General features: G+C 36.5%; 1 protein-coding gene across 2 annotated transcripts in view; it reads left to right on the forward strand.

Annotated features, from left to right (window-relative positions):
• The window catches only part of TNFSF13B (TNF superfamily member 13b), a 91,845-nt gene that overhangs the window by 38,637 nt on the left and 27,775 nt on the right, over nt 1-25,433 (forward strand). For both annotated transcript variants that reach the window (XM_005586224.5, XM_045377416.3), the window contains exons 3-4: nt 1,382-16,317; nt 16,423-16,507. In XM_005586224.5, coding sequence (XP_005586281.2) covers nt 15,979-16,317; nt 16,423-16,507 — 424 coding nt within the window. In that variant the 5' untranslated portion in view covers nt 1,382-15,978. The remainder of the gene's footprint in view (nt 1-1,381; nt 16,318-16,422; nt 16,508-25,433) is intronic.

Genomic DNA, 25,433 nt, shown 5'->3' on the forward strand with positions numbered 1-25,433 from the left:
GCTTGCCTAAAATTTTCATTGTAAGCTCTGCTGTTGTCTGCAGCTGATCTGGGAATAACAGTTTGAGTACCCGTCGAGTGGAAAGTTTGCTCAACTTTTATTTTTTACTTATAATTTTGTAAGCTGAACGCTTTAAAATGTCTATGATTTCTGCTGTAATCATCAGTTCTCTTCAATTAGAGCATAAACTTTTTTTTTAATACTCACAAATTCATGTAAATAGTCTGCCATAGCAGGCTTCATCTTCAACATTATCTTGTCCCTTGTTAAAGTGAGTTATCTATTTGTAAACCACTGATTTCTTTGGGGCATTGTATTAGTCCATTCTCACACTGCTAATGAAGACACACCCAAGACTGGATAAATTTATAAAGGAAAGAGGTGTTTTCTTTCTTTGTTGTTGTTGTTGTTGTTGTTTTGTTTTGAGATGGAGTCTTGCTCTGTTGGCCAGGCTGGAGTGCAGTGGTGTGATCTTGGCTCACTGCAATCCCCATCTCCTGGTTTCAAGTGATTCTCCTGCCTCAGCCTCCTGAGTAGCTGGGATTATAGGTGTCTGCACCAAACCTGGCTAATTTTGGTATTTTTAGTAGAGATGGGGTTTTTACCATTTTGGCCAGGCTGGTCTTGAACTCCTGACCTCAGGTGATCTGTTTGCCTCAGCCTCTTAACGTGCTGGGATTACAGGTGTGAGCCACTTCTCCCAGCTGGAAAGAGGTTTAATTGACTCACATTTCAGCAGGGCTTGGAGGGCCTCAGGAAATTTAGAATCATGGTGGAAGGGGAAGCCAACATGCCCTTCTTCACATGGCAGCAGCAAGGAGAAGTGCAGACTGAAGTGGAAGAAAGGCCCTTAAAAAAACCATCAGATCTCATGAGAACTCACTCACTATCACAAGAAGAGCATGGAGTTTACCACCCCCATTATTCAATTACCTCCAACTGGGTCCCTCCCATGACACATGGAGATTATGGGAACTACAATTCAAGATGACATTTGGGTGGGGACACAGCCAAACCATATAATCCTACCCCTGGCCCCTCTCAAATCTCATGTCCTCACATTTCAAAACACAAACATGCCTTCCCAACAGTTCCCCAAACTCTTAACTCATTTCAGCATTAACTCAAAAGTCCAAGTCCAAAGTCTCATCTGAGATAAGGCAAGTCCCTTGTACCTATAAGCCTGTAAACTCAAAAGCAAGTTAGTTACTTCCTAGATACAGTGAGGATACAGGTATGGGTTAAATACACCCATTCAAAATGGGGAAATCGACCAAAACAAAGGGGCTACAGGCCCCATGCAAGTCCAGAATCAAATAGGGCAGTCATTAAACCTTAATGTTCCAGAATGATCTCCTTTGATTCTGTGTCTCACATCCAGGTCATGCTGATGCAAGAAGTGGGCTCCCATGGCCTTGGACAGCTCCACCCCTGTGACTCTGTAGCATATAGCACCCCCGGCTGCCTTCATGACTAGAGTTGAGTGTCTGCTGCTTTTCCAGGTACATGGCACAAGCTGCTGGTAGATCTACTGTTCTGGGGTTTGGAGCTCTTTTCACAGTTCCACTAGGCAGTGCCATAGTGGGGACTATGTAGGGAGGCCCCAACCCCACATTTCTCTTCTGCACTGCCCTAGGAGAGGTTCTCCATGAAGACCCTGCCTGGTCATCCAGGCATTTCCATACATTCTCTGAAATCTAGGCAGAGGTTTCCAAACTTCATTTCTTGACTTTCGTGTACCTTTAGGCTCAACACCACATGGAAGGTGCCAGGGCTTGGGGCTTGCACCCTCCGAAGCCATGGTCTGAACTGTACTTTAGCTCCTTTTACCCATGCTGGAGCAGCTGAGATGCAGGGCACCAAGTCCCTAGGCTGCACACAGCATAGGGGTCCTAGGCCCAGCCCAGAAAACCATTTTTTCCTCCTAGGCTTCTGGGCCTATGATGGGAGAGGCTGCCATGAAGGTCTCTGACATGCCCTGGAGACATTTTCCCCATTGTCTTGGTGATTAACATTCATCTCCTTGTTACTTATGCAAATATCTGTAGCAGGCTTGAATTTCTTCTCAGAAAAAATTTTTTTTTCTTTTTTATTGAATCATCAGGCTGCACATTTTCTGAACTTTTATGTTTTACTTCCCTTTTAAAGATAAGTTCAAATTCCAAACCATATCTTTGTAAATAGATAAAACTATATGCTTTCAGTGCACTCAAGTTACCTCTTGAATGCTTTGCTGCTTAGAAATTTCTTCCACCAGATACACTAAATTATCTCTCTCAAGTTCAAATTTCCACAGATCTCTAGGGCAGGGGGAAAAAATACCACCACTCTCTTTGCTAAAACACAGCAAGAGTCACCTTTATTCTGTTTTCCAGCAATTTCCTCATCTCCATCTGAGACCACATCATCCTGGACTTCTTTGTCCATATCACAATCAGTATGTTGTTGAAAGCCATTCAACAAGTCTCTAGGAAGTTCCACACTTCCCCACATCTTCCTGTCTTCTTCTGAGCCCTCCAACCTATTCCAACCTCTGCCTGTTACCCAGTCCTAAAGTCACTTCTGCATTTTTGGGTATCTTTACAGCAGTGCCCCCTCTTTATGGCACCAATTGAGTGTTCTCATGCTGCTAATAAAGACATAACCAGGACTGAGTAATTTATAAAGGAAAGAGGTTTAAGTGACTCACAGTTCAGCAGGGCTTAGGAGACCTCAGGAAACTTACAATCATGGTGGAAGGGGAAGCAAACACATCCTTCTTCACATGGCAGCAGCAATGAGAAGTGCAGAACAAAGCGGGGTCAACACCCCTTATAAAACTATCAGATCTCATGAGAACTCACTATCATAAGAACAATGTGGAAGTAACTGCCCCCATGATTCAATTACCTCTCACAGGGTCCCTCCCATGACATGTGGGGATCATGGGAACTGCAGTTCGAGATGAGATTCGGCTGGGGACACAGCCCAAATCATATCAGGCATTGTCCCCATAAACTTTTCATAAAACGTCATCAGTGATTTCACCATTTTTCCAAAACATCAGTGATTTCACCATTCTTCCACCCAAGCTTCACCAGAAATTTGATGTTTGTTCTTGCTTCAGTTTATAGAATTCTTGTTGCTCTGATTGAGCTCTTTTCAAACTGATGTCATATTCTTCCCAGTGCCTCAAACTGGATCTTGTTTAGACATATTATAACAAGTTAGCATAAGTTTATTTTGATACAAAAGAAATTTGAAATCCATGTAGTTTTAATATGCATTTTTTGGAAACAGGATATTCATCTGGTTTGTACATTGCATTTCAGTTTTATATTTTATTTTATAATACTAGTTATAATAGATTATATCTATGCAAAATCACCTTAAAAAGTAGAATAGTTCATGAAACAAGAATAACAAATCCAAAGAAAAGATCATGTATTAATTAGAGTGCGAATTGGTCAGTAAAAGCGGCTTAGTAAACAAAAATCAGATTGACAGAATATTTTACCATGTCCTTGTGGAGGAATTAGGTTTATCAGGATAGCTTGGTTGATGATAACTAGGAAATTAATCCAACTAAATCCCCTGGTCAACTCAGCAAGCTTGTACTTCTAATTTTACCCCCACTAGTATATTTGCCCATGAATCAGCATATTTGAGAAAATTTGCTGATCAGTGAACAAGAACTTGTTTTTGTATATAAAGTCTACAGCTTTATTTTACATTAAAATAGATAAAGTAGCATTTGTATTGTACTTAAAGAAAAAATTTAAACATTGTTTCTTTAAATGTCATGATTACTCACTGATTATTAGGGAAAATACAAATCAAAACCACAATGCACTATCACCTCAAAACCATTAGGATGGCAAACATAAAAAAAAAAAAAAAACAAATGTTAGTAAGAATGTGGAAGAAATTAAAACTCTTGTGAATTTTTGATGGGAGTGCTAAATGATGTAGCCACTGTGAAAGACAGTATAGCAGTTTCTCAAAATATTAAAAATAGAATTACCATATGTTTCAGCAATTATACCTCTGGGTATATATCCAAAAGAATTGAAAGCAGAGCCTCAAAGAGATATTTGCATACTCATGTTCATAACAGCATTATTCACAATAGCCAAAAGGTGGAGGTCACCCAAGTGAACATTGATGAATGGATGAACGAAATAAGATAGAATTTTCCAGAGAAAAAGAAAAAGCTGGAGATATATATACACACACACACACACACGTATATATATACACACACACACGTATATATATACACACGTGTATATATGTATGTATGGGGAGTTGCTCGTTCAGTGGGCATAGAGTTTCATTCTTGAAAGCTAAAAAGGTTCTGGAGATTGATTGCACAGCAATGTAAATATACTTTAAACTACTGAACTGTACACTTAAAAATGGTTAAGATGGTATCTTTTAAAGTTTTGTTTTTTTAAATCACATTTTAAAAATCCAGGGCTGGAAGAGACATTGTAAGCAAAGAAGACAGTCCTGGGAATCCAAACACCTTTCTCTGCCACCAGTTAGAGTGGAAAAGACCTTACAGAAAAGATAACATCTTTTCACAAAGAATAAATAGATAAGACTCAAGAGTCAAAAGACTAAATGTAGTTGAACAACTGAACCAGAACCCATTTTTTTCTGAGTGCTAGTCCAGGACTTTGTTTCACACACTGCTGTCCTCTTAAGCCTTCAATAATACACAGATCCTCTTTGAGGTGCAAAATTCATGACCTACAGAAGTTTACAAAATGTAATAGGTTCCCTTGTTTGGGACAGAGTGAGAATTATAAATTCACAAGTCAATGATATTAAAGAGAAATTGCAGAGTGACTTTAAAAATAATGAAGATGGTAAATTGTATAATATATGTGTGTTTTACCACATTTTTAAAAGTCAAAACATGCTTTTGATAAAGGATTGAAGATTAGTGTTCTGAAGTGCTGAATTTTTAATAGTCACTAGTAGAGTACAGTTTATACTTATTTGTTTTGACTTGTTATCCTTGGTTAATTGTTGCTAGTGTTGGTGGTTGATAGTGATAATGAGATTTTCACATGAATTTTACACTGCGCCACTTGTCCTGAGTGTGGAAATATCAACATTGGTCTGGATTGTGTTTAAATTTTGAAACTGTTGAAAGCTCATTATTCAATTTAAAGTATGTAAACAGCTGTTGCCATGAGATAACAGATTATGCTTTTGGTTAAAATTCTGGGAATCACCCACCAGTTTTTGTTTACTTTTTAATAACCAGAGGCTTATATTTAAAATAGACAAAAAATTAGCAAGTGCATTTTAAATTTAGTAAATTTAGAAGTAACCAACGACAAGTACAATTATGAACTCATACTGTCTCCACTACTAGACATGTTTTATGACTGTCTGAAACTATCTAAAACAGATTTTGGGAGTTTTCATATAAATTATGTTTCTGTTTTAGCAATCAGTCATGGTAATAAAACAATTTGAGGACAAGAGTATTTATATTTGAGTAGCAGAAAAACACAAGAGAAATCTTTGAACCCTCATAGAGTACTAAACAAAATAGAATTTAATTTTACTTGACATCATGTACACACACACATACAAACACACATACACACACACACTTTTTCTATTGTGTTTTTTTTTTCACCATGGATACCATGGATAAATGCTCAGTAGTAAGACTGTTGAGTTGAAGTGTAGATATGTTTTTAATATTTCTAGTATCATTAGATTGGCTTCCAAAACAACCTTATTATTTTACATTTTCAAGCAAACCACCATGGCATGTGTATACCTGTGTAACAAAACTGCACGTTCTGTACATGTAAACCAGAACTTAAAGTATGTAAATGTATGTATGTATATATATATACATATAAAAAATAATCTTTGCTCACATTTTAACTAACAATATCTAATTAATCATCAGTGTTAACTATCTTTATTTAATTTCATTACCTGGATTATTTTGGCTTATTCCTTTTTAAATTTCTTTGGATGATTATTAATTCTTTTGAACATCATTGTGTTTATATTATAGCTTTGTTTTCAATGCTGTAACTTTTTAATGAGTACTACTTTGGCTCATATGTTTGGTATAAGTTGTTTTCCCTTTTGTGACTTTCTAGGTAATTTCTAACCGCAGTTTTGCATACTTCTTTGATACAAACTTGACCTGTGAATGTAGTTTTACATTTTCAAGTAAGCAACTCTTTGATCATCTTTTTGTAATGATTTCTATTTTTATGAGATTATTTCAATAAATGGGATATATCACTTAGGTATTACTAAGTAATAAACCACTCTACTTTAGTGTCCTGTAACAGCTCCCCTTTATTATTTCTGTAATTCTGTGAGTTTTTCAGGTGGCTCTTGGGCCAGCTCCGCCTGAGTTCATGTGTGTGGCAGCATGCCTGTGACAGCCAGGCTGGCTGGAGGTTGTCCATTTTGATTAAAATTTTAAGTATCAGGCCAGGCGCGGTGGCTCACGCCTGTAATCCCAGCACTTTGGGAGGCTGAGGCGGGCGGATCACAAGGTCAGGAGATCGAGACCACGGTGAAACCCCGTCTCTACTAAAAATACAAAAAATTAGCTGGGCGCGGTGGCGGGTGCCTGTGGTCCCAGCTACTCAGGAGGCTGAGGCAGGAGAATGGCGTGAACCCGGGAGGCGGAGCTTGCAGTGAGCGGAGATCGCGCCACTGCACTCTAGCCTGGGCGACACAGCGAGACTCCGTCTCAAAAAAAAATAAATAAATAAAAAATAAAAAAAATTTAAGTATTCCTTGTACATTTGGGGAAAAGTTATCTTTTTGATAAACAGAATTTATTATCTCCCTCTCATTTTTGATTATCTTTGCACTGAATGTTATAATGCTAAATAATATAGTTTCATTAACCATAAAACTAAAACTACAAGAAAAACAATTGGAAATACACAGGAAAAAACAGTAGATATGGGAAATTTTACTCATCTGTATTATTCTATGACATCATATAAACAAAAATGGAGATATTGTAGACTAAAATAATAAAATTATTAAGGGTATCCCTTCTTTTCAAGTAGCTATGTTGTATTCACACAAATGACAATACTATTAATCCCTAAAGAAACTCTGATTAAGCTTTGTAAATAGAAATAGTGAGAGAAAATAATCTGAATGCAATACAATAAAATAGAAGTTAGTGAGAAAAATGAAAAAAAATTCTGGAAATTAAAACAAATTAACAAATATCTCTTAAATAACTTTTAAGTCAAATTGGAAATCCAAAGAAAATTTTTAGATTAATTTATATTATTAATATTTTCTAGAAAATAATAAGCACAATATATAAAAAACAATAAAACACAATACATACCTGATATCATTAAATTTTACTAAGCAATGCTCTTAGGAATTTTAATAGCCTATCAACAAATAAGAAAGGAAATGAATGTTTGAACACTCAACTGAAGAAGTCAGACTAAAGAAAACAACAAAACAAACTTAAGTAGAATGAGACAAATCATAATGATAATAGAACCATCTGCTGATTACTTACATGACAGTAACAAAGCAGATAAGTTTTAGCTATTCTTTCAAGAATAAAAGGAGAAATCATATGCATACAATTTTTTTAAATGTGTAACCACAGATACAAAAGAAATGAAAAACCAGATGAGAAACTATTTTGTATAAATTTATCAAGTAAAAACTGAAATCGTTTAAAATGATCTTATACAATAGAATTTAACTCCATGACACAGGAGTTTTCTTTTTTCTTTCTGACTTTTTTTCTCCCTGTTTTAATTTTTGTATGCCTAGTACCTAGAACAATACTGAAAGAGTGAATGGTGAATATCCTTCCTCTGCAATTGGTTTACCTACTTTGTTATTTCATTTTTTTTTGTACTCAAGAGAAATGCATGTATACTTCAATTTCCCCTTAATTTTACTGCACAAATTTATACATAATATCCTCTTACCTGTTTAGGATGTAATAGCTCTAAAATGTCCCTCTTTTAAAATTTCTGTTATTAAATTTCATACTTTCTCTTTTTACTTTGTCTTATAACAAATTATTCATTTTCTTTGTTATTTCAAATAACCAATTTTTAATTCTCTTTATTGTATAGTTATTATTTATTTCACTAATCTCTTTTATATTTTTTACTCCTATCTTTTAGCTTAATTTGTTTTCACCTTATAACTTGTTAGGGCTTTGTGAACTGTATGCTCAGATTATTTCTTTCTGTTCTTCTTTTTAAACCATGCCATTAAAGATACCATTTTTTCCTCATAAAAATAGCTTTAAATGCATTTTATAAGATTTTATATACTTTATTTTCATCATATCCCAACAACTCTTTCTATATTCAGTAATACCATCAGACATTACCTGGGTCGATTTTTCTCAGCACTTTTCCCTCCCTCCCTCCCTCCCTCCCTCCCTCCCTTCCTTCCTTCCTTCCTTCCTTCCTTCCTTCCTTCCCTCCCTTCCTTTTTCTTTCCAAAAGGCTACCCATACAGATTTTCTCAGCATTTTAACCTATGACTTGATAAGCACTTTCAAACTGTAGTTTCAGGTCTTTCATAGATTAAGAAGCATTATTATTTTCTCCTGTAAGTTTTTATGTCATTGCCTCTGTTTAATCTATATCCTCTCCCTCCTTTTATGTACCCATTTTTCTTGCATGTGAGTTGCAAAACACTCTGAGTTTTGAGATTTTAATTCTGTTTGAGCCTACAGGCCAGTAACTCAGTGCTCAAAAGTGACCATCCTTTTCTTCAATGCATATATTAAATTGTTTAATTGAAAACTATAGAGAGATTTTTTAGTTCCTAAAAAATTTATTCAGTTTAATCTTAAATCCTCTATTAGTTTTTAAAATTCAAGTTGTCTCCATCCCTTTGTGTTGTGTGCAGGCTGGGATGTTCTGTGCTCTCCTTCTTTGATGGCTTATCTCTCTTAAACACCTCCTGTGTTTGATTTGATGGCTCAGCTGGGGCAGTCTAGCCTCAGGAGGTGAGAAATCAAGTCCTGTCTAACCCATGAGTCAGGACTGGACTAGCAGGGAACCTTCTAGTCTACTCTGAGGCATTTGGGGGAGACTTTTGTTTCTTGTGATCCTCTGATAGTCTCTCAGCTTTAGGGACATGGAGGACTAACCCTAAACACTTACTTCCTTTGTGGGTGCTCAGAGGCCTAGGAAACTTGGCATATTCCTGTGAGGCTGATGTAGTCACTGCCTGGGGCCCACAGATTTCTGCTCAATCATTCTATCTAAGACCCATTGAGACTTGGGTCTCAGATATAGTACTACAAATACTCTTGAGAAATAAACCTCAAAACATTATTTTTCTCTATCTAGGGCCAATTAGAGCAAAAAGTCCCTCACTAACACCCAATTACCTCTAAGTTCTACTGCAATATGGCTCAGAGAAGAAAGATAATTTACAACTGTCAGTAAAGGAGAAGAAAGATGCATTCATGTTGCAGTTTTCTCAGAATACACTATATCTCTCTTATTTTTTTCTTAGTTTGAAATTATTCCCTTCTTACATGGAGATGCACAAATTCTGATTTTGCATTTTTTTTTCTGAAAGAGGTGACTACATTTATTTTGGTTCCACATGGAAAAGACAGATTCATTAAATACATCTTCACATAATAGTACTTTTTCTTAAGATTCCTAACATATTAAAGAGCTTAAATTATTTAAAAATAACTTTATATTAAAACTGGATATAAGACTCTTCTTAATAAATGAATTAGTTTTTCTAGCTTGTGGGTGTTGACCTTTTCTCTTTACACCACAGTTTCAAAAAGTGGACATTTGGAAAAATTCTGAAAGAACATTTAAAACTCTCTTATACAAAGTTCTTTGGTTGTATAAGATTACAATTCTTAAAACTAGCAGAATTAGGATGTCTTTGGATCCTAATCAAACTGCTAATCTAACTAGCAGATTTAGGATGTCTTTGGATGAATTAACACCTAATCTTGTCTCACATTGGCATAAACAGTTAGGAAATAGTATGATCCAAATAACAAGTGTGAAGAGTTGAGTAATCCAGCAGGACAATTATGTCCTAACAGAGCCAGCTTCCCTCCAGAATCATGTTCTCGTCAACAGTGTTTCAGTCTGGGCCTGACGGCAGTTGCAAGATGCCAGTTCGCGGTGATCACGGGCAGGCTTGTAATGTCTACTGGGAGAACAGCATCTCTTTCTTGTCAATCTCTTTAAGAATGAGGAACTGTCTCCTAGCAGTTCCCCCCAGGAGACCACCTCACAACCAACTGTAAAAAGCCTGTCTCATTTGTCCACCCTTAGCAATCAGTGGTGATGTGGATGGAGTCATCGTGAGTAGATTTCATGATTAGGACTTCCCTAAAGTGTGAGATTATGTCAGCATCCCACAGAGATAGAGATCTAAACAAAGTCGGCTTCTAGATTTAGGGCAAGAAAGATTCTGTTAAGATGGTGAAGCAAAAGTGGGCATACAGACGCTTCTTCTGGCTTCAGAGCCTACACTCTTAACCCCATCCTCTTCTCAAAAGTTAATAAGCAAAATTTAAAATAAATCATTAAAATATTTACAGTCCATTTATTAAATTTAAATTTAAATTTATTTGTTTTATTGATACAAAACAGATGCACATATTTTCAGGATATATGTGAAAATTTGATACATCATATAATATGTAAAGAACAATTCAGGGTAACTGGGATATTAATCACCTTGAATATTTATCTTTTTGTTTTGTGGGAACATTAAAATGATTCTCTTCTAGCTATTTTGAAATGTACAACAGGTTAATGCTAACTATAGTTGCCCTACTAATCTATCAAGCATTAGGTTTTATTTTTTCTAACGTTAATCAATCTCTCTTCATCCCTCCACCCTTCTCCCTACTCTTCCTGGCCACTGGTAAGCACGTATCAACTCTCTATATTCATAAGAACTACCTTTTTAGCTCCCACATATGAATGAGAACATGTGATATATGTCTTTTTATGCTTGGCTTATTTCACTGATGATGACCTCTACCTGGTGAGAATGTGGAGAAAGGGAACGCTGGTGCACTGTTAATGGGAATATAAATTTAGTACAGCCACTATGGAAAACAGTATGGAGGTTCCTCAAAAAACTAAAAATAGAACTACCATACTTGGGCAATTCCATCACTAGGTCTATAAAGAAAGCAATCAGTGTATCAAAGAAATATCCCCATGTTGATTCAGCACTATTCACAATAGCCAAAATATGGAATCAACCTAAGTGCCCATCAGTAGATGAATGAATTTTTTAAATGTGGTATAACACAGTGGACTACTATTCAGCCATAAAAAATAAAATCCTCTCATTTGTAGCCACCCGGATGAACCTGGAGGGCATTATATTAAGTGAAATAAGCTAGGCACAGAGAGACAAATAGTGTGTAATCTCACTTACATGTACAATCTTAAAAAGTTGATTTTATAGAAGTAGAGAGTAGGAGAGTGGTTACCAGAGGTATTGCGGTGGAGGTTTGTCACCTGGTACAAAGTCAGGGTTAGATAGGAAGAACGATTTTCAGTATTCCGTTGTACAGTAGGGCGGCTATTGTTAACAATAATATATTACATATTTCAATAGAGCTAGAAGACAGGATTTTCAATGTTCTCACCAGATAGAAATGATAAATGTCTAAGGTGATGGATATGTTAATTTTCCTAATTTGATCGTTACACATTGTATACATATATCAAAACATAACACTGTATCTCATATGTAATATGTGAATTAAATTTTTTTAAATTAAAAATTGTATACAGTGATTAACATTTGCCTTTTAAATCAAGTTTAACTATATAATAACTTACTGCACATACTCTCTCTCCATTATATATAGTGTGTATATCTGTACATTTTTATATATATTATTTTATGTATATATGTATAATATTTCTACCAGAAAACAGCATATTTTCCTGAAATGCAATACTTAACCTATATCATGCTATTTTCCATATTCTGAGTGCTTTAGGATGCCAATTTTATCTAGATATACTTTTAGGTACATTTACAGATCTAAAAGAGCTGTTGTCGCCATGCTTGACTGGTCTAAATCCTTGTTAAAAACACCCTTTTCCTCAAAGAAAAGGGGCATAGGAGAGATTCCTCAAACCTGTAATTCTTTATAGCACTATTTAGCCAGAAATTTATAATTCATTTTTAAAAATATTTTTGAGGTTGTCAGTGTAAGAACGTAGTCAGAGAGTGAATGTTTATTTTCTGCTGTTTCTGACTCCCGGACAAACTCACAAGTTATATTCTTTTCAACCCCATCTGCCTATTTCTGAGTGGATAGAACAATTTCATCAATCACAAAGCACTAGTATCTCAGTTTGTTGATTGAATGACAGAAGAATGCTTTACACTTACATTGAGAAAAAGATGTGTGTAAAAAGCAGCTAAACACTGTCAGTAAACACTGAATATAGTATAAGAAGATCGCTGCACAATCTGGCTCAGATACCGTGGTCTTTTGTCCCTGAATAAACTTGTGATGTGGTGTATTATTCAATGAACGTGAATATACTTCTTGTTTAACAGAATTTCTGTTAAATTATTGCCAAACCATTTCCTCTTCAGGAAACAGATTCTCGATTTATGGAGTAATAACTTCCTTTTGTTCATCGAATAAGAGATTGAAGAGTCATGAATGTCACTTCGTTTTCTACCTGTCTTTAGAGAAAATGCAACTGTCAGATCCCTGTGGAGGACGTGCACATTGCCATCCCTGCTTGCTGTCCCTCTGGCCAGAGGGACACCACGGCTGCCCTTCGTGGAAGAAGCACTCGCCCATTTTATGCATGGTACTGCTTGTTGCCGCAACAAACATTGGCCACTGGTTTAAAAATGGCTGAGTGTAGGCTGTCCAGTGACTTTCTTTTGAGATGGTCAGGCATGAAAGTCTCTGCCCAACAGAGTGACGAAGGCAGAGAGAATTCCCTAAAGCAGTCAAATCATTCCCTGTCTTCAAAATTTTCTCTGAGGGATATGGAGGGGAATGACTCGCCAGAAGTGGGAGAATGTCAACCGGACGGAGAGAAGCAGTGGCTACAGGAAACCCTGAGCGAAACGCAGAGAGAAGTTGCTTTCTAGCACTGCCTTGCATCCTTTCATTTCTGCATGTATTTAGGTCATAAGAATACACAAACACATAATCTGAAGGATCTCAATTACTTTCAGTAAGAAGGCCTTCATACAATCTTCATACGAATTCCATTTTTTATGGCAAGGTTGCTCCGTATGACTTACCCTAATTGATCTGGAACAAGAACTGACAGAAAAGAATTGTACTGTGTCATGCCTGATGCAAAAGCGTTTACAAACATCCTTATAAAAGAAGACTTCCACCTGGAAGATGGAAGGACCTCTTGTCTATGTACCTGTTAGACTGGGGCACAGTCACCTTATTGTGGGAGTTATAGGTAAGAGAAATTAGAGAGCAGCCTATTTTTGAGGCCAGGATAATGATAATAACGAGTTATTTTAAAAAGATCTTGGAAACTTGCAGATGCAAAGGAAAAAAAAGAACAGTCCTAATGGTAAAAACAAGTAAGTCTGACTGCGTCATTTTGTAGTGAGACAATGAGGAAATGGGAACTCATCAGAGGGTAACTGGGTGGCGCCTGTAAAAGTGAAGATGTGCTTATCCCTCAGCAGACATTTGCTGGGAAACCCTTGCAGATGTTACAAGCACACTTGTAGAAAATGTCTATTAGAGCACTGTTTGTAACTGAAAAATGTTTCATTCATACTTTGAATGTAAAGAATAAAAGTGAATGAAAAACTGGAAGCATCACACCGTGCTTTTGATTTGCATTTCCCCAATCATTTAGTACAACCACCGTGAAAAACAGTGTGGAGATTCCTTAAATAACTAAAAGTAGAACTACCATTTGATCCAGCAGTCCCACTACTGGGTATCTACCCAGAAGAAAATAAGTCATTATATGAAAAACATACTTGCACACACATATATATGGCAGCACAATTCACAATTGCAAAAATGTAGAACCAGCCCAAGAGCCCGTCAGTCAATGAGTGGATAAAGAAACTGTGGTACATATATATGATGGAATACTACTCACCCATAAAAAGGAATGAATTAATGGCGTTCACATCAGCCTGGATGGGATTGGAGACTATTATTCTAAGTGAAGTAACTCAGGAATGGAAAACCAAACATTGCATGTTCTAACTCATAGTGGGAGCTCAGTTGCAAGGATGCAAAGGCATAAGAATGATATAATGGACTTTAGGGACTCAGGGGAAAGGGTGGGAGGGGTGTGAGGAATAAATGACTAAAAATTGGGCTCAAAGTCTACACTGCTCGGGTGATGGGTGCACCAAAATTTCACAAATCACCACTAAATAACTTAATCATGTAATCAAATATCACCTATTCCCCCAAAACTGTGGAAATAATTTTTTTTTAAATGGAAGCATCCAAAGTGTAATTTGTTTCCACATTCTTGTAAGCCTCATTACGTATCTCAGGGACAGTTAATACCGTCATACGAATTCAGAGGTGAGGAAATGGAATCACAGAGAGTTTAAGTACTTTGCCTAAGGAGAGTGAGGGGTGAGGCAGGATTTGCAGTCTAGAAGCCTGGGTCTAGAGTTCTCCACTCTGCACTATGTTATTTCTGTAAATTTCTTACTGAAGACTGTATGGAAATGTAGAGTGAGACAGAACTAAAGCTCACCAGTCTTAGTCCATAGGGGAGTAGTGACTACCCAGGGCTTGCTAAGTGCTCAGTAATGTTAATTGAAAGATGAATCAATATTTCAATGCTGGGGCAAAGAGTGAGAAACTGGGGAATGTCCAGGAACCAGCTATCAGGATAAGGCAGGACTAGAATTAATGCAATAGTCCTCACAGGTCCCCAAGTCAACAACAGAAAAATCAAAAGCTAAGGTGGCTCTTGTTTGATCAAGGACCTCTTGTATACCGACCTGTTAGGCTGCCGCACAGTCAACATGGGAGTTGTAGAAAAGCTACTTGAGAGTGGTTGATGGTAGCAGTCAGGCATTTGGAGCTGGAGAGAAGGCTGATTCTCCTCAACTAGTATCAGACTGAGTAGGGACTTAAAGCTTCAGAAGTCTGAGCAGCAAAGCTGAGACCAGGCTCCTCGGGACAGGCCATTCATATGCATGATAGAGTTTCAGTGATGAGTCTCAGAAGAAAAAAGTTTATGCATGTTTTCCTTAAAAATATGTTCACTTATATTTAGGGAATCCTTCAGATAGCTAATCTAAATATGTCTGTAAAATTTAGTCTCATTCTTTTTATGACATTATTAGTATAATAATATGAATATTTCCCAGTGGACTTACTTCCACACTTCCTTCAAGGATTCTCCGTTTTATTTCATACTTGAAGACTGTTAATAAATCACTCTCTAGCTAAGAACAAGTCAATGCTAAAGCACTTAGCTTATGTGACCTTCACATTAATTATTTTTATGACAGCAGCAGGAACGTTCAGCTGCTTTTCCCCCTTCCTTATGAAGCCACGTGGCCCCAAGCAGACACAGTTCCCTTACTATGCTTAATGGTGGGCTTCTTAGACCTGTGCATATCTTAAAAGCTTTCCCTTGAAGGTGCCAATCCAAACTCCAAGTTTCCCCAGCAGATTTAAGGGGCTTTAAATCTACTTGAGCGTGAGTGTTGTGAGATGACTTTGAAATTCTTACAAAAACTGAAAGTGAAATGAGGAAGACAGATTGAGCAATCCAGTTGGAGGGTAAATGCCAGCAAACCTACTGTACAGCAGGGGTAGAGATGCAGCAAGGCAGAAAGAAGAAAATTCAGGAGAACTCTCCTGAGGGGTGAGCCAAGCCCTGCCATGTAGTGCACACAGGACATCAACAAACACAGATAACAGGAAATGATCCATTCCCTGTGGTCACTTATTCTAAAGGCCCCAACCTTCAAAGTTCAAGTAGTGATATGGATGACTCCACAGAAAGGGAGCAGTCACGCCTTACTTCTTGCCTTAAGAAAAGAGAAGAAATGAAACTGAAGGAGTGTGTTTCCATCCTCCCACAGAAGGAAAGCCCCTCTGTTCGATCCTCCAAAGACAGAAAGCTGCTGGCTGCAGCCTTGCTGCTGGCACTGCTGTCTTGCTGCCTCATGGTGGTGTCTTTCTACCAGGTGGCCGCCCTGCAAGGGGACCTGGCCAGCCTCCGGGCAGAGCTGCAGAGCCACCACGCGGAGAAGCTGCCAGCAAGAGCAAGAGCCCCCAAGGCCGGTCTGGGGGAAGCTCCAGCTGTCACCGCGGGACTGAAAGTGAGTTTGCAGCAGCTGCAAGCCTCAGGCAAGATCCTGCCTACACTGCTGCCTCTCCCTCGCCTCAGCTGTCTTTCCAATAATGTGGAATTTTTCTGTTCATAGATCTTTGAACCACCAGCTCCAGGAGAAGGCAACTCCAGTCAGAGCAGCAGAAATAAGCGTGCTATTCAGGGTGCAGAAGAAACAGGTATGTTTTGGGCGCAGACACTCCCTTAGGAGTCAGGGATTAGAGAAAAGCATCTAGTGTGGGGGAGCTAGAGGTGAGTATCCCCTCTATGAACCTATTAAATAGAGACTATAAAATTTGCCATCCAAAGCAGACATTGCTTTAGAGCAAAGCCCCAGCACTGGCAAATGTAATAGGCTACATGGGTGTGCTTTTTCCTCCAATGAGCAGATGGTGTGAGTGGAAGCATTTCTCTATGCATGTGTAAGTATTTATCTGTGCATTAAGCACAGAGGAGGTAAAAGGGCCATATGTGTTTCCTCAAGTAGATAATGCCCTCCCATGTGAGAAGCATTATTCATCGTTCCAGAAAAATCAAAAAAAGCCCTACGTGTTAGATTTAGACTTTGCTTATCTCGGTCATAGAAAGTGATAGACATCTATTTTCTGAATGTGCATTACATGTTGTGAAACCAGATAAAGGTTGTAATGAAAGGCCCTGTATGTTGTGCTTTAATTTTGTTTATTTGTTAAAAAGGTTATTTTACACACACATACGCGCGCACACACACACACACACAGATTTTAAAGCTTTTCTTTAAGGTATGCTTTTCCACGCATTTATCATCTTCTTATCATCATCCTTTAGTGATTTCTGACTTTCTTCATGTTCTGCTCATTCCCCAGAACTCTACAGAGTTGGTAGGGCCTACCAAAATTATCAGCTCTAGTTCTTTCATTTGAAGGTGAAGAAAAGAGTCTTTGTATTACATTTATTAAATTATAATGTAACAACTTCTTGATATTATTGTCCTTCTATTAAATATATTGAAAGAATATTTTTGAACACCTGGAACGTATCATACAGCTATAGACCAGAATAGGCATTTTCAAACATACTATTTTGTTTAACCTTCACAGTGGCTCTATGAAGTCCACAGAATACTTGCAATAATTTATGTGTATTTTCACTTCTGGAGAGAATTACATAAGAAACGTAGTGAGAGATAGACCAGGAACCCTTCCATCTCTGTCTCTCTCTCTCTCTCTCTCTCACACACACACACACGTGTGAGGTACCCTGACTATAAATTTATTTTTTGACTATATGCTTTATTCATAAAAAAATTATTTCTTATTTTATAAAACCGTAATTTTTGGTATCTGGTTATTATATCTTTGTACCAGTGATCAGGAATAACTGGGCTTAAACTAGGAAACATGCACATTTTTATTATTTTAACACATCAATTATTTTTATTGTTTGCACTTTATAATCTATATTTCTGACATAATTGAAAATAATATGAAATATATACTATGGCATTTTTTGTTTTGACTTATACAATAAGGATTTTTCCTATTTCTAAGTATTTTTCATATATCTGTATAAATTTATCTAACAATTGTTTTAGTTATTTCTATTCTCTTCGTTATAATAAAATGTGCAAAAGTTTTGTACAGAATTCTTTTATTTCTGTGAAATTATATATTCCACATAAAATCCATATAGTGAAATAGCTGAGCTAGGGAGAAGAAACATCTTCATCTCCCTTGTTTCCAGCTGCCATATTGTTTTCCAAATGAGTTACACATGCAATCAAAAATGTGGTGTACCAGTTCTCCACATTCTTGCTAGCATGTTATTTTTAAAATGTATTTTGACTAGTTTAGTAGTTGTAAAACAGTATCTCACATTTATTTTGATGTGTTGCTTGTTTACTAATATGAATAAACTTTCTGCATATTGTGATTATTTATAGTTTTATCTTTTGCAAATTTTTATTTATAACTGTCTCCAGTTGTCTGTCCAATGTTTTTATAATTTTGGATAAGCTCTTCCTAATTAGATATATTGATTATTGATCAAAATTTTGATGTAAATATTTAAACGGTTTTGCTGCTTTTTTTACTTGAACATTTTGCATTTCTTTATAGTAAAGCGATAATCTTTAAAAATTTTTCCCTAATATTAAAGCTAAAAATACATTTGTTCATGATTTGTTAAGTAGTTGACTCCCCGCCACTTTGACTTTTTGATAGTTGAGTGTTTTGTTTGAACTCATTAGTCCATCTGTTGTTTATTTTGATGAATCATCTTGCATTGGCTTTAACTTCCCCCTCTCTCTTTCTTCCTTCCAAACTGCTATCGCAACCAAATGTATTAAATAGTTCTTTGTAACTCCTTGGTGTTGAAAAGCTTACTGTGTTTCATTCAGTTCCTCATAAGAGTTGAATCTATGTGAGACTCTTTTTTTTCATTGATTAATTATTCTATTTATATGCTTTAAATAATCTTTTTAAGGTCATTTGTATTATAAGAGGCTTCAATAACTAGTAGGGTCAGGATTCTTCAATCTCCTTAACCTTCACTGCTAGTATCCTCCTGTTTCTAAATACTAGTTTTAAAAATAAACTTTAACTTTACAGTTTAAAAAAAGGTGTAGACTCATTTCAGCAGATTGAAGAAGGAAAAAAATAATAGAGTAGGAAAGAAATATCTTCTTGGGTCACATTGTCCCAAAATTCTCCTATTAATACTTTCATGTATTTGTGTTTTAATGGTATCCAGGAATAGTATACTGATGAGAATCTCTCACCAAATGATTTGCAATTTGTAGATTCAAACAAAGTGAAAAAACATGTACCCAGTTTTCTACAGCCCAGAAGTAGTTACTATAATTATTTCATGGTTTGTCCTAGACTTTTTAATAAAGCTTGATACAGTGTGCATATAGGTATATATTGCACGCAGTTGAGACTTGAACAACGCAAGTTTTAACAGCATGGGTACACTTACAGGTGGATTTTTTTTTCAATAAACCTATTGGAAAATTGTTTGTAGATTTGCAATAACTTGAAAAAACTCATGGAAGAACTGCGTATCCTTGAAATGTTGAAAATATTAAGATTAATTAGCCATGTCATGAATGGATAAAATATATGTAGATACTAGTGTATTTTCTTATTACTATCATAAAATATACACAACAGTTAAAAATTCTCAAAACATATGCATACAAACAGACTGTACATGGCGCCATTTGTAGTCTAGAGAAATGGAAACAAACATAAACATGCAGTATTAAGTCATAACTGCATAAAATTAACTGTGGTACATATTGTACTACTGTAATAATTTCATAGCCACCTCCTGTTGCTACTGCAGTGAGCTCAAGTGGTGTATCTGCTTAAAACACCATGTGATGCTCATCATCTCTGCATGAGCCAGTTGTATCTCCAATAAATTGGGAATTGCAGTAAGAATGATTTCTCATTATTTGTGTGTATTTTTCATCTTGCTTAATGCAATATCATAAACCTTGAATAACACCATGAGACCTATGGAAAGTGTGACTAATGATGCTGGAAATGCTCCCAAGAAGCAAAGAAGGGTCATGACATTATAGCTGACCCTTGAACAACACAGGTTTGAACTGCGAGGATCCACTTATATGTGGATATTCTTCCACTTTTCACCCTTGAGACAACAAGACTACCCCCTCCTTTCCCTCCTCCCCCTTAGCTCACTCAATGTGAAGAATGAAGAACTCTCTAATGATCCACTTCCACTTAATGAATGGTAAATGCCTTTTCTCTTCCTTCTGATTTTTTAAGTAACATTTTCTTTTCTCTAGCTTACTTTATTGTAAGAATACACTACATAATACATACAATTTATGAAATACGTATTGATTGAGTTTTTGTTATCAGAAAGGCTTCTGGTCAACAGTGGGCTGTTCGTAGTTAAGATTTTGGGAGTCAAAAGTTAAGCACAAATTTTTGACTGCATGGGATCAGTGACCCTAACTCCTGTGTTGTTCAAGGATCAACTGTATTTGTTCATATATATATATGAACAAATATATATATTTATACAAATATATTTACATAAATATATATTCACACAAATATATATACATAAATATATATTCATACATATATACACAAATATATATGTGTGTGTGTATATATATAGTGTGTGTGTTATGTGTATATACTCAAATAGGACATAGTATGGACACTCATAACATTCATAAATCCAAGGTGGAAGGTTTGAAGATAAGAATCTTAATGACAGGTGATGTCTACTATTCCTTGTTAATAAAATTATGAAATTCATTTGAATGTTGCTCTAGATACTATTCTTTGGTGGAGGGAAAATTTATTTTGTTTAGCATACTCCAAAATTAATGTTTATATTCCCAAAAAAGTTGTAACACAAGGACTTTTTTTAGTAGAAATTTTTTGGCATTGAGAAAATTCTATGCAACTTTCTTTGATTTTTGTTTTCATTCAAGTTCTGATTTATTTTCAATAGGACTCAAAACCATAAGTTGTCCTTTTTACTTTTAAAGTGTTTATTTATGTTCATGTTTATTAATTGTCTACATGTTTTAGAACCAAGTATTTTTATTGGAACTTCACACAAACTGTAGATGAAGGGAGGGGAATTACCATCAGCCAACATGTCCCAGTGATACTCTCTTCCAGGCATCCCATGGGTAAACAGTGATTTTACTTAATTTCTTAATTTTAGAATTTAGTACTTTGGCTTTAGTTTTGTTTTTCTTAATTACTTTGTGTTTCAAACCAAAATCTCATTAAGCTTAATGCATTTCATAATACCATTTTTGATTGTAGTATAATAAACAGAAATGTGGGGAAATCCAGGATTAAAAAATTGCCAAATAGCTCATATTAGCCAAAAATTCACTTTTAAGCCCATAACTCTGTTTGGAGATATTCCCAATTTAAAAAATAACTAAAACAATATGGCTTTGAAAATATTACATAATAAAATTTATTTACAAATGGAATCATGAAGATCCACATTTTGAACATCACTTAACTATAATTTTATTAATTTTAAGAACCTAAAGATAAACGTCTTTAGAGTCTGTCAAGAAAGTGAATTGTTTCGAATGGGTTATCACTGACCTAAAAAGGTTTATTGTTAAAATTAGGTAACCTTTGTATTTTCTTTCCTGTTAATTAATAACTATTGGAAATTTATGTGTTTTAGGTTACAGAAAGACAAAATTATTTTTATTGATAATGTTTATTATAATTGTCTCAATTATAATAATAAAATAATGGTAAAAACATGAACAATTCAAAGTAATGTAAAGCAAGAATAGAAAAAATTGTCCATAGTTTACCTTCCAAATAATTATTGTGAGATTTTGGTCAATCTACTTTAAGTTATATTTTTCTTCATTTTTAAGTGAGCTTGGGATTGTGTAAGAATTACACACAGCTTGCGAAGAGTACAGAGTGTTGGCATGTACCCCATCCAGCTTCCCTAATCCTAACATCTTATATGACTGTGGTATTTCATTACAAAAAGGAAACCAACATTGAGACTTAACTATTAGCTAAATTCTACACTTAATTTGAATTTCACGAGTGTTTCCACTAATGATTTTATGTTTTAGGATCCATCAGGATATCACACTGTATTTACCATGTTTTAAATTAAAATTTTGAATGTAGCATATATAAACAAACACCTAATATTATAACTTAAGTTTTCTATAGGATAAACCTTTCTAGTTGCTAAAAGTAAAGATATCAATACTATTTTTGAGTCTTCTTTTTTGAAATCCAAAGTCCAACTCCTTTGCAAGGAAAGATGAGATGTCTGACCAGTCTGTAATGTCCAGTCTTTGCCCGGTTGGCATTTCTGGCTTAGCTGTGAGTTCCAGGCTGTGACATGAGTGTTGGAAGCATGCAGTGTAGAACTTGACCATCCAGCCCTTATCAAAATTAGTCTAACTTGAGCCTCTTACCCAGCAAGGGTGTGTTCCTTCATGGAACAGAACCAGCTGGCTGCTGCTTAGGCGATCTTTGACCAGAGCTTTCCCTGAGAGTTTTCTTTTCCCCTGCTTCAATACTGAGACTTTTTTTCAATGTTGCAAGAACTGTCTTCTGCTCAATTTCTGGAAAAGTATTTAAAATTGAAAACACTGACCTTCCAACCAAATCTTTGACCTGTTCTTGTTAAGCTTGAGATTTTGGGAAACGGAAGAGCTAGGAAACAAATCATTCCACACAGCCACATGTGATATTATGTCTCTTTTACACAATCTTACATTATCGCGAGTTGAAGAGAAACAGAAAAATGATAGTACATATAGTTAATTAGCAAATTAAAATACCAAAACATGGTAAATATGTTGAAAACGTTAAATGGTTAGGGCCAGGTAATGGGTATCAGGAATGTGAAGGGTGAGGAAGGGAAAGAAGTGTGGCTCCATTTTGAATGGAGAGGCCAGGTTAATTAAGCCCTTCTGTCTCTTCTTGAAAGCTCAATAATTCTTTATACTTTTGACTTATTTTTTTTTAACATTGCAGACATGGGTAGGTGATTTTCTAAATAAATTCAAAATGTTTATGCCTGTGTTGTTTTTATCAATACTTCCATGTGAATGGAAAATGTTAGTTTTAATGCTTATTCTTTTTATAGATCAACTCCTACTTAAAAGAACTGCATTGAGCAGCTGCATTTTTGTCGTGGCGATATATTTTTTTAAAAGACACTAACGTTTCTGAAGAGTTAGAGAAAGAGAAGGTTTCTCTTCGAATAGATTTGTCACCCACTGTTTCTGCAAATATCTGAGGTAGGCACTCCATAATATACAGAGAAGAGGAGAGCAATGTAACAATTATTAAGCATGTTTCAGGTGCAAACACTGTGTTGGGCTCTGGGAATGTATATCATTTAACTTCTGAACAACTCTGTTAGCTGGGCATTATTGTTTTCGTTTTAGATGAGAAAACTGCAACCCAGAAAATAAATTGCCTCTCTCAGCAAGCTAATTAATAGTTGGAGAAGTTAAGCCAAATTGATGCAAAATTTAAAAGAACAATAAAATAGATGTTACTTACAATTCATAAAACACATCTAAATTATGACTTCAGTCTATTTTTGCAACAGTATGAAATGGATATTGCTATTCCCATTGTTACAGGACCCAAAACTTACCCAAAGTTAATCTTTGGGTCGAGGGTTTCTGTACTATGGTCCCTTCTGTGGTTACCAGAGAAATGTTACAGGAAAGGAGTCCCGATCCGGACTCCCAGAGAGGGTTCTTGGATCTCATGCAAGAAAGAATTCAGGGCAAATCCACAGAGTGAAAGCAAGTTTATTAGGAAAGTAAAGGACTAAAAGAATGCCTACTCCATAGACAGAGCAGCCCCGAGGGCTGCTAGTTGCCCATTTTTATGGCTATTTCTTGATGATATGCTAAACAAGGGGTGGATTATTCATGCCTCCCCTTTTTAGACCATATAGGGTAACTTCCTGACGTTGCCATGGCATCTGTAAACAATCATGACGCTGGTGGGAGTGTGGCAGTGAGAACCACCAGAGGTCACTCCTCACCATCTTGGTTTTGGTGGGTTTTGACTGGCTTCTTTACTGCAATCTGTTTTGTCAGCAACGTCTTTATGACCTGTATTTTGTGCTGACCTCCTATCTCATTCTGTGACTTAGAATGCCTCAACCATCTGGCAATGCAGCCCACTAGGTCTCAGTTATTTTACCCAGCTCCTATTCAAGATGGAGTTGCTCTGGTTCACATGTCTCTGACGTCACTATACAGATTTAAAATGCTTCAAAATTAAGTGTCACTAATTGATTGGAGAGGTAAGATTTGAATTCATTATCTATTGACTGTAAATTCTGATTTTTTTCAATGTTAAGAGCTGTACATGCTTAATTTTCAAATGTGACACCAGATTTGAGAAAAAGTATTGGGTCTGACAAGCTCCAGGGTATTACTATTATTGCTAGTGAGAGAGACATCAAGTTGAGGAATCAGAGAATGCTGTTAGTGGTAGAGATCACAAACTGCGAGATTATCTAGACTGTGGTCAAGAGAGCTGAAGTGGGTTTGAAGATGGAGCAAACTTGGGTAAGAGGACAGAATATCTGAGGTTATGAGGACAAGATAGAAATAGGAAACAGAAATAATTCAAGAAAAGGTCTTGTTTTAGTAGGCATACTAAATTTAGTAGGCATGCAAACATCTTTATATTATCCCTTTCCTCTTCTAAATTTGTAAATTTTTGCAAGTGCTGATCTGTTTAAGAGGTTTTTGCAAATTCGAGCTTTCTTCCTCCCCACTCCTCTCCTCCACCTCTGCTCCTCTCCTCTCCTCCACCTCTGCTCCTCTCTTCCTCTTCTTCCTCCTCCTCCCCTTCTTTTCCTCCTCCTCCCCTTCTTTTCCTCCTCCTCCTCCCCTTCTCTTCTTCCTCCTCTACCTCCTCTCTGTTTTCCTCCCCTCCTCTCCCTCCTCCTCCCCTTCTCTTCCTCCTACCTTTCTCTTCCTTCTCCTCTTCCTCCTCCTCCCGTTCTCTTCCTCCTCCCCTTCCCTTCCTCCTCCTCCCCTTCCTCCTCCCCTCTCTTCCTCCTCCTCCTCCCCTTTTCTTCCTCCTCCTCCCCTTCTCTTCTTCCTCCTCCCCTTCTCTTCCTTCTCCTTTTCCTCCTCCTCCCCTTCTCTTCCTCCTCCTCCCCTTCTCTTCCTCCTCTTCCCCTTCCTCCTCCTCCCTTTCTCTTTGTCCTCCTTCTCTCCTCCTCTCCTCTTCCCGTTCCTCCTCCTCCCCTCCTCTTCCTCCTCCTCCTCCCCTTCTCTTCCTCTTCCACCTCCTCCTCATCAGGCTGTTTGACACAGGGAAGGGTAAGAGAAAGGGGAATAACTGTGCTGTGACAGCTCCTGACAGCAGCTATGAAGTCTCACTTTCAGGCCTTTTTCTCTTCTGTCTGCCCCACTGAAGCCTCTGGAAATTACAAATTAAGACATTTTAGGAAAATGGTGCACAACCACTTACTTTAAAAATATTATAGAGTGCTACACTTCTGTGGATAGAGATTCAAAAATGTATTACTAAGATTTTCTCTTCGGAAAGTGTTTGCTACATAACTGAGGGTTCAAAGTCTATT

This window comes from Macaca fascicularis, chromosome 17 (genome assembly GCF_037993035.2).
Source record: "Macaca fascicularis isolate 582-1 chromosome 17, T2T-MFA8v1.1".
NCBI lineage: Eukaryota > Metazoa > Chordata > Mammalia > Primates > Cercopithecidae > Macaca > Macaca fascicularis.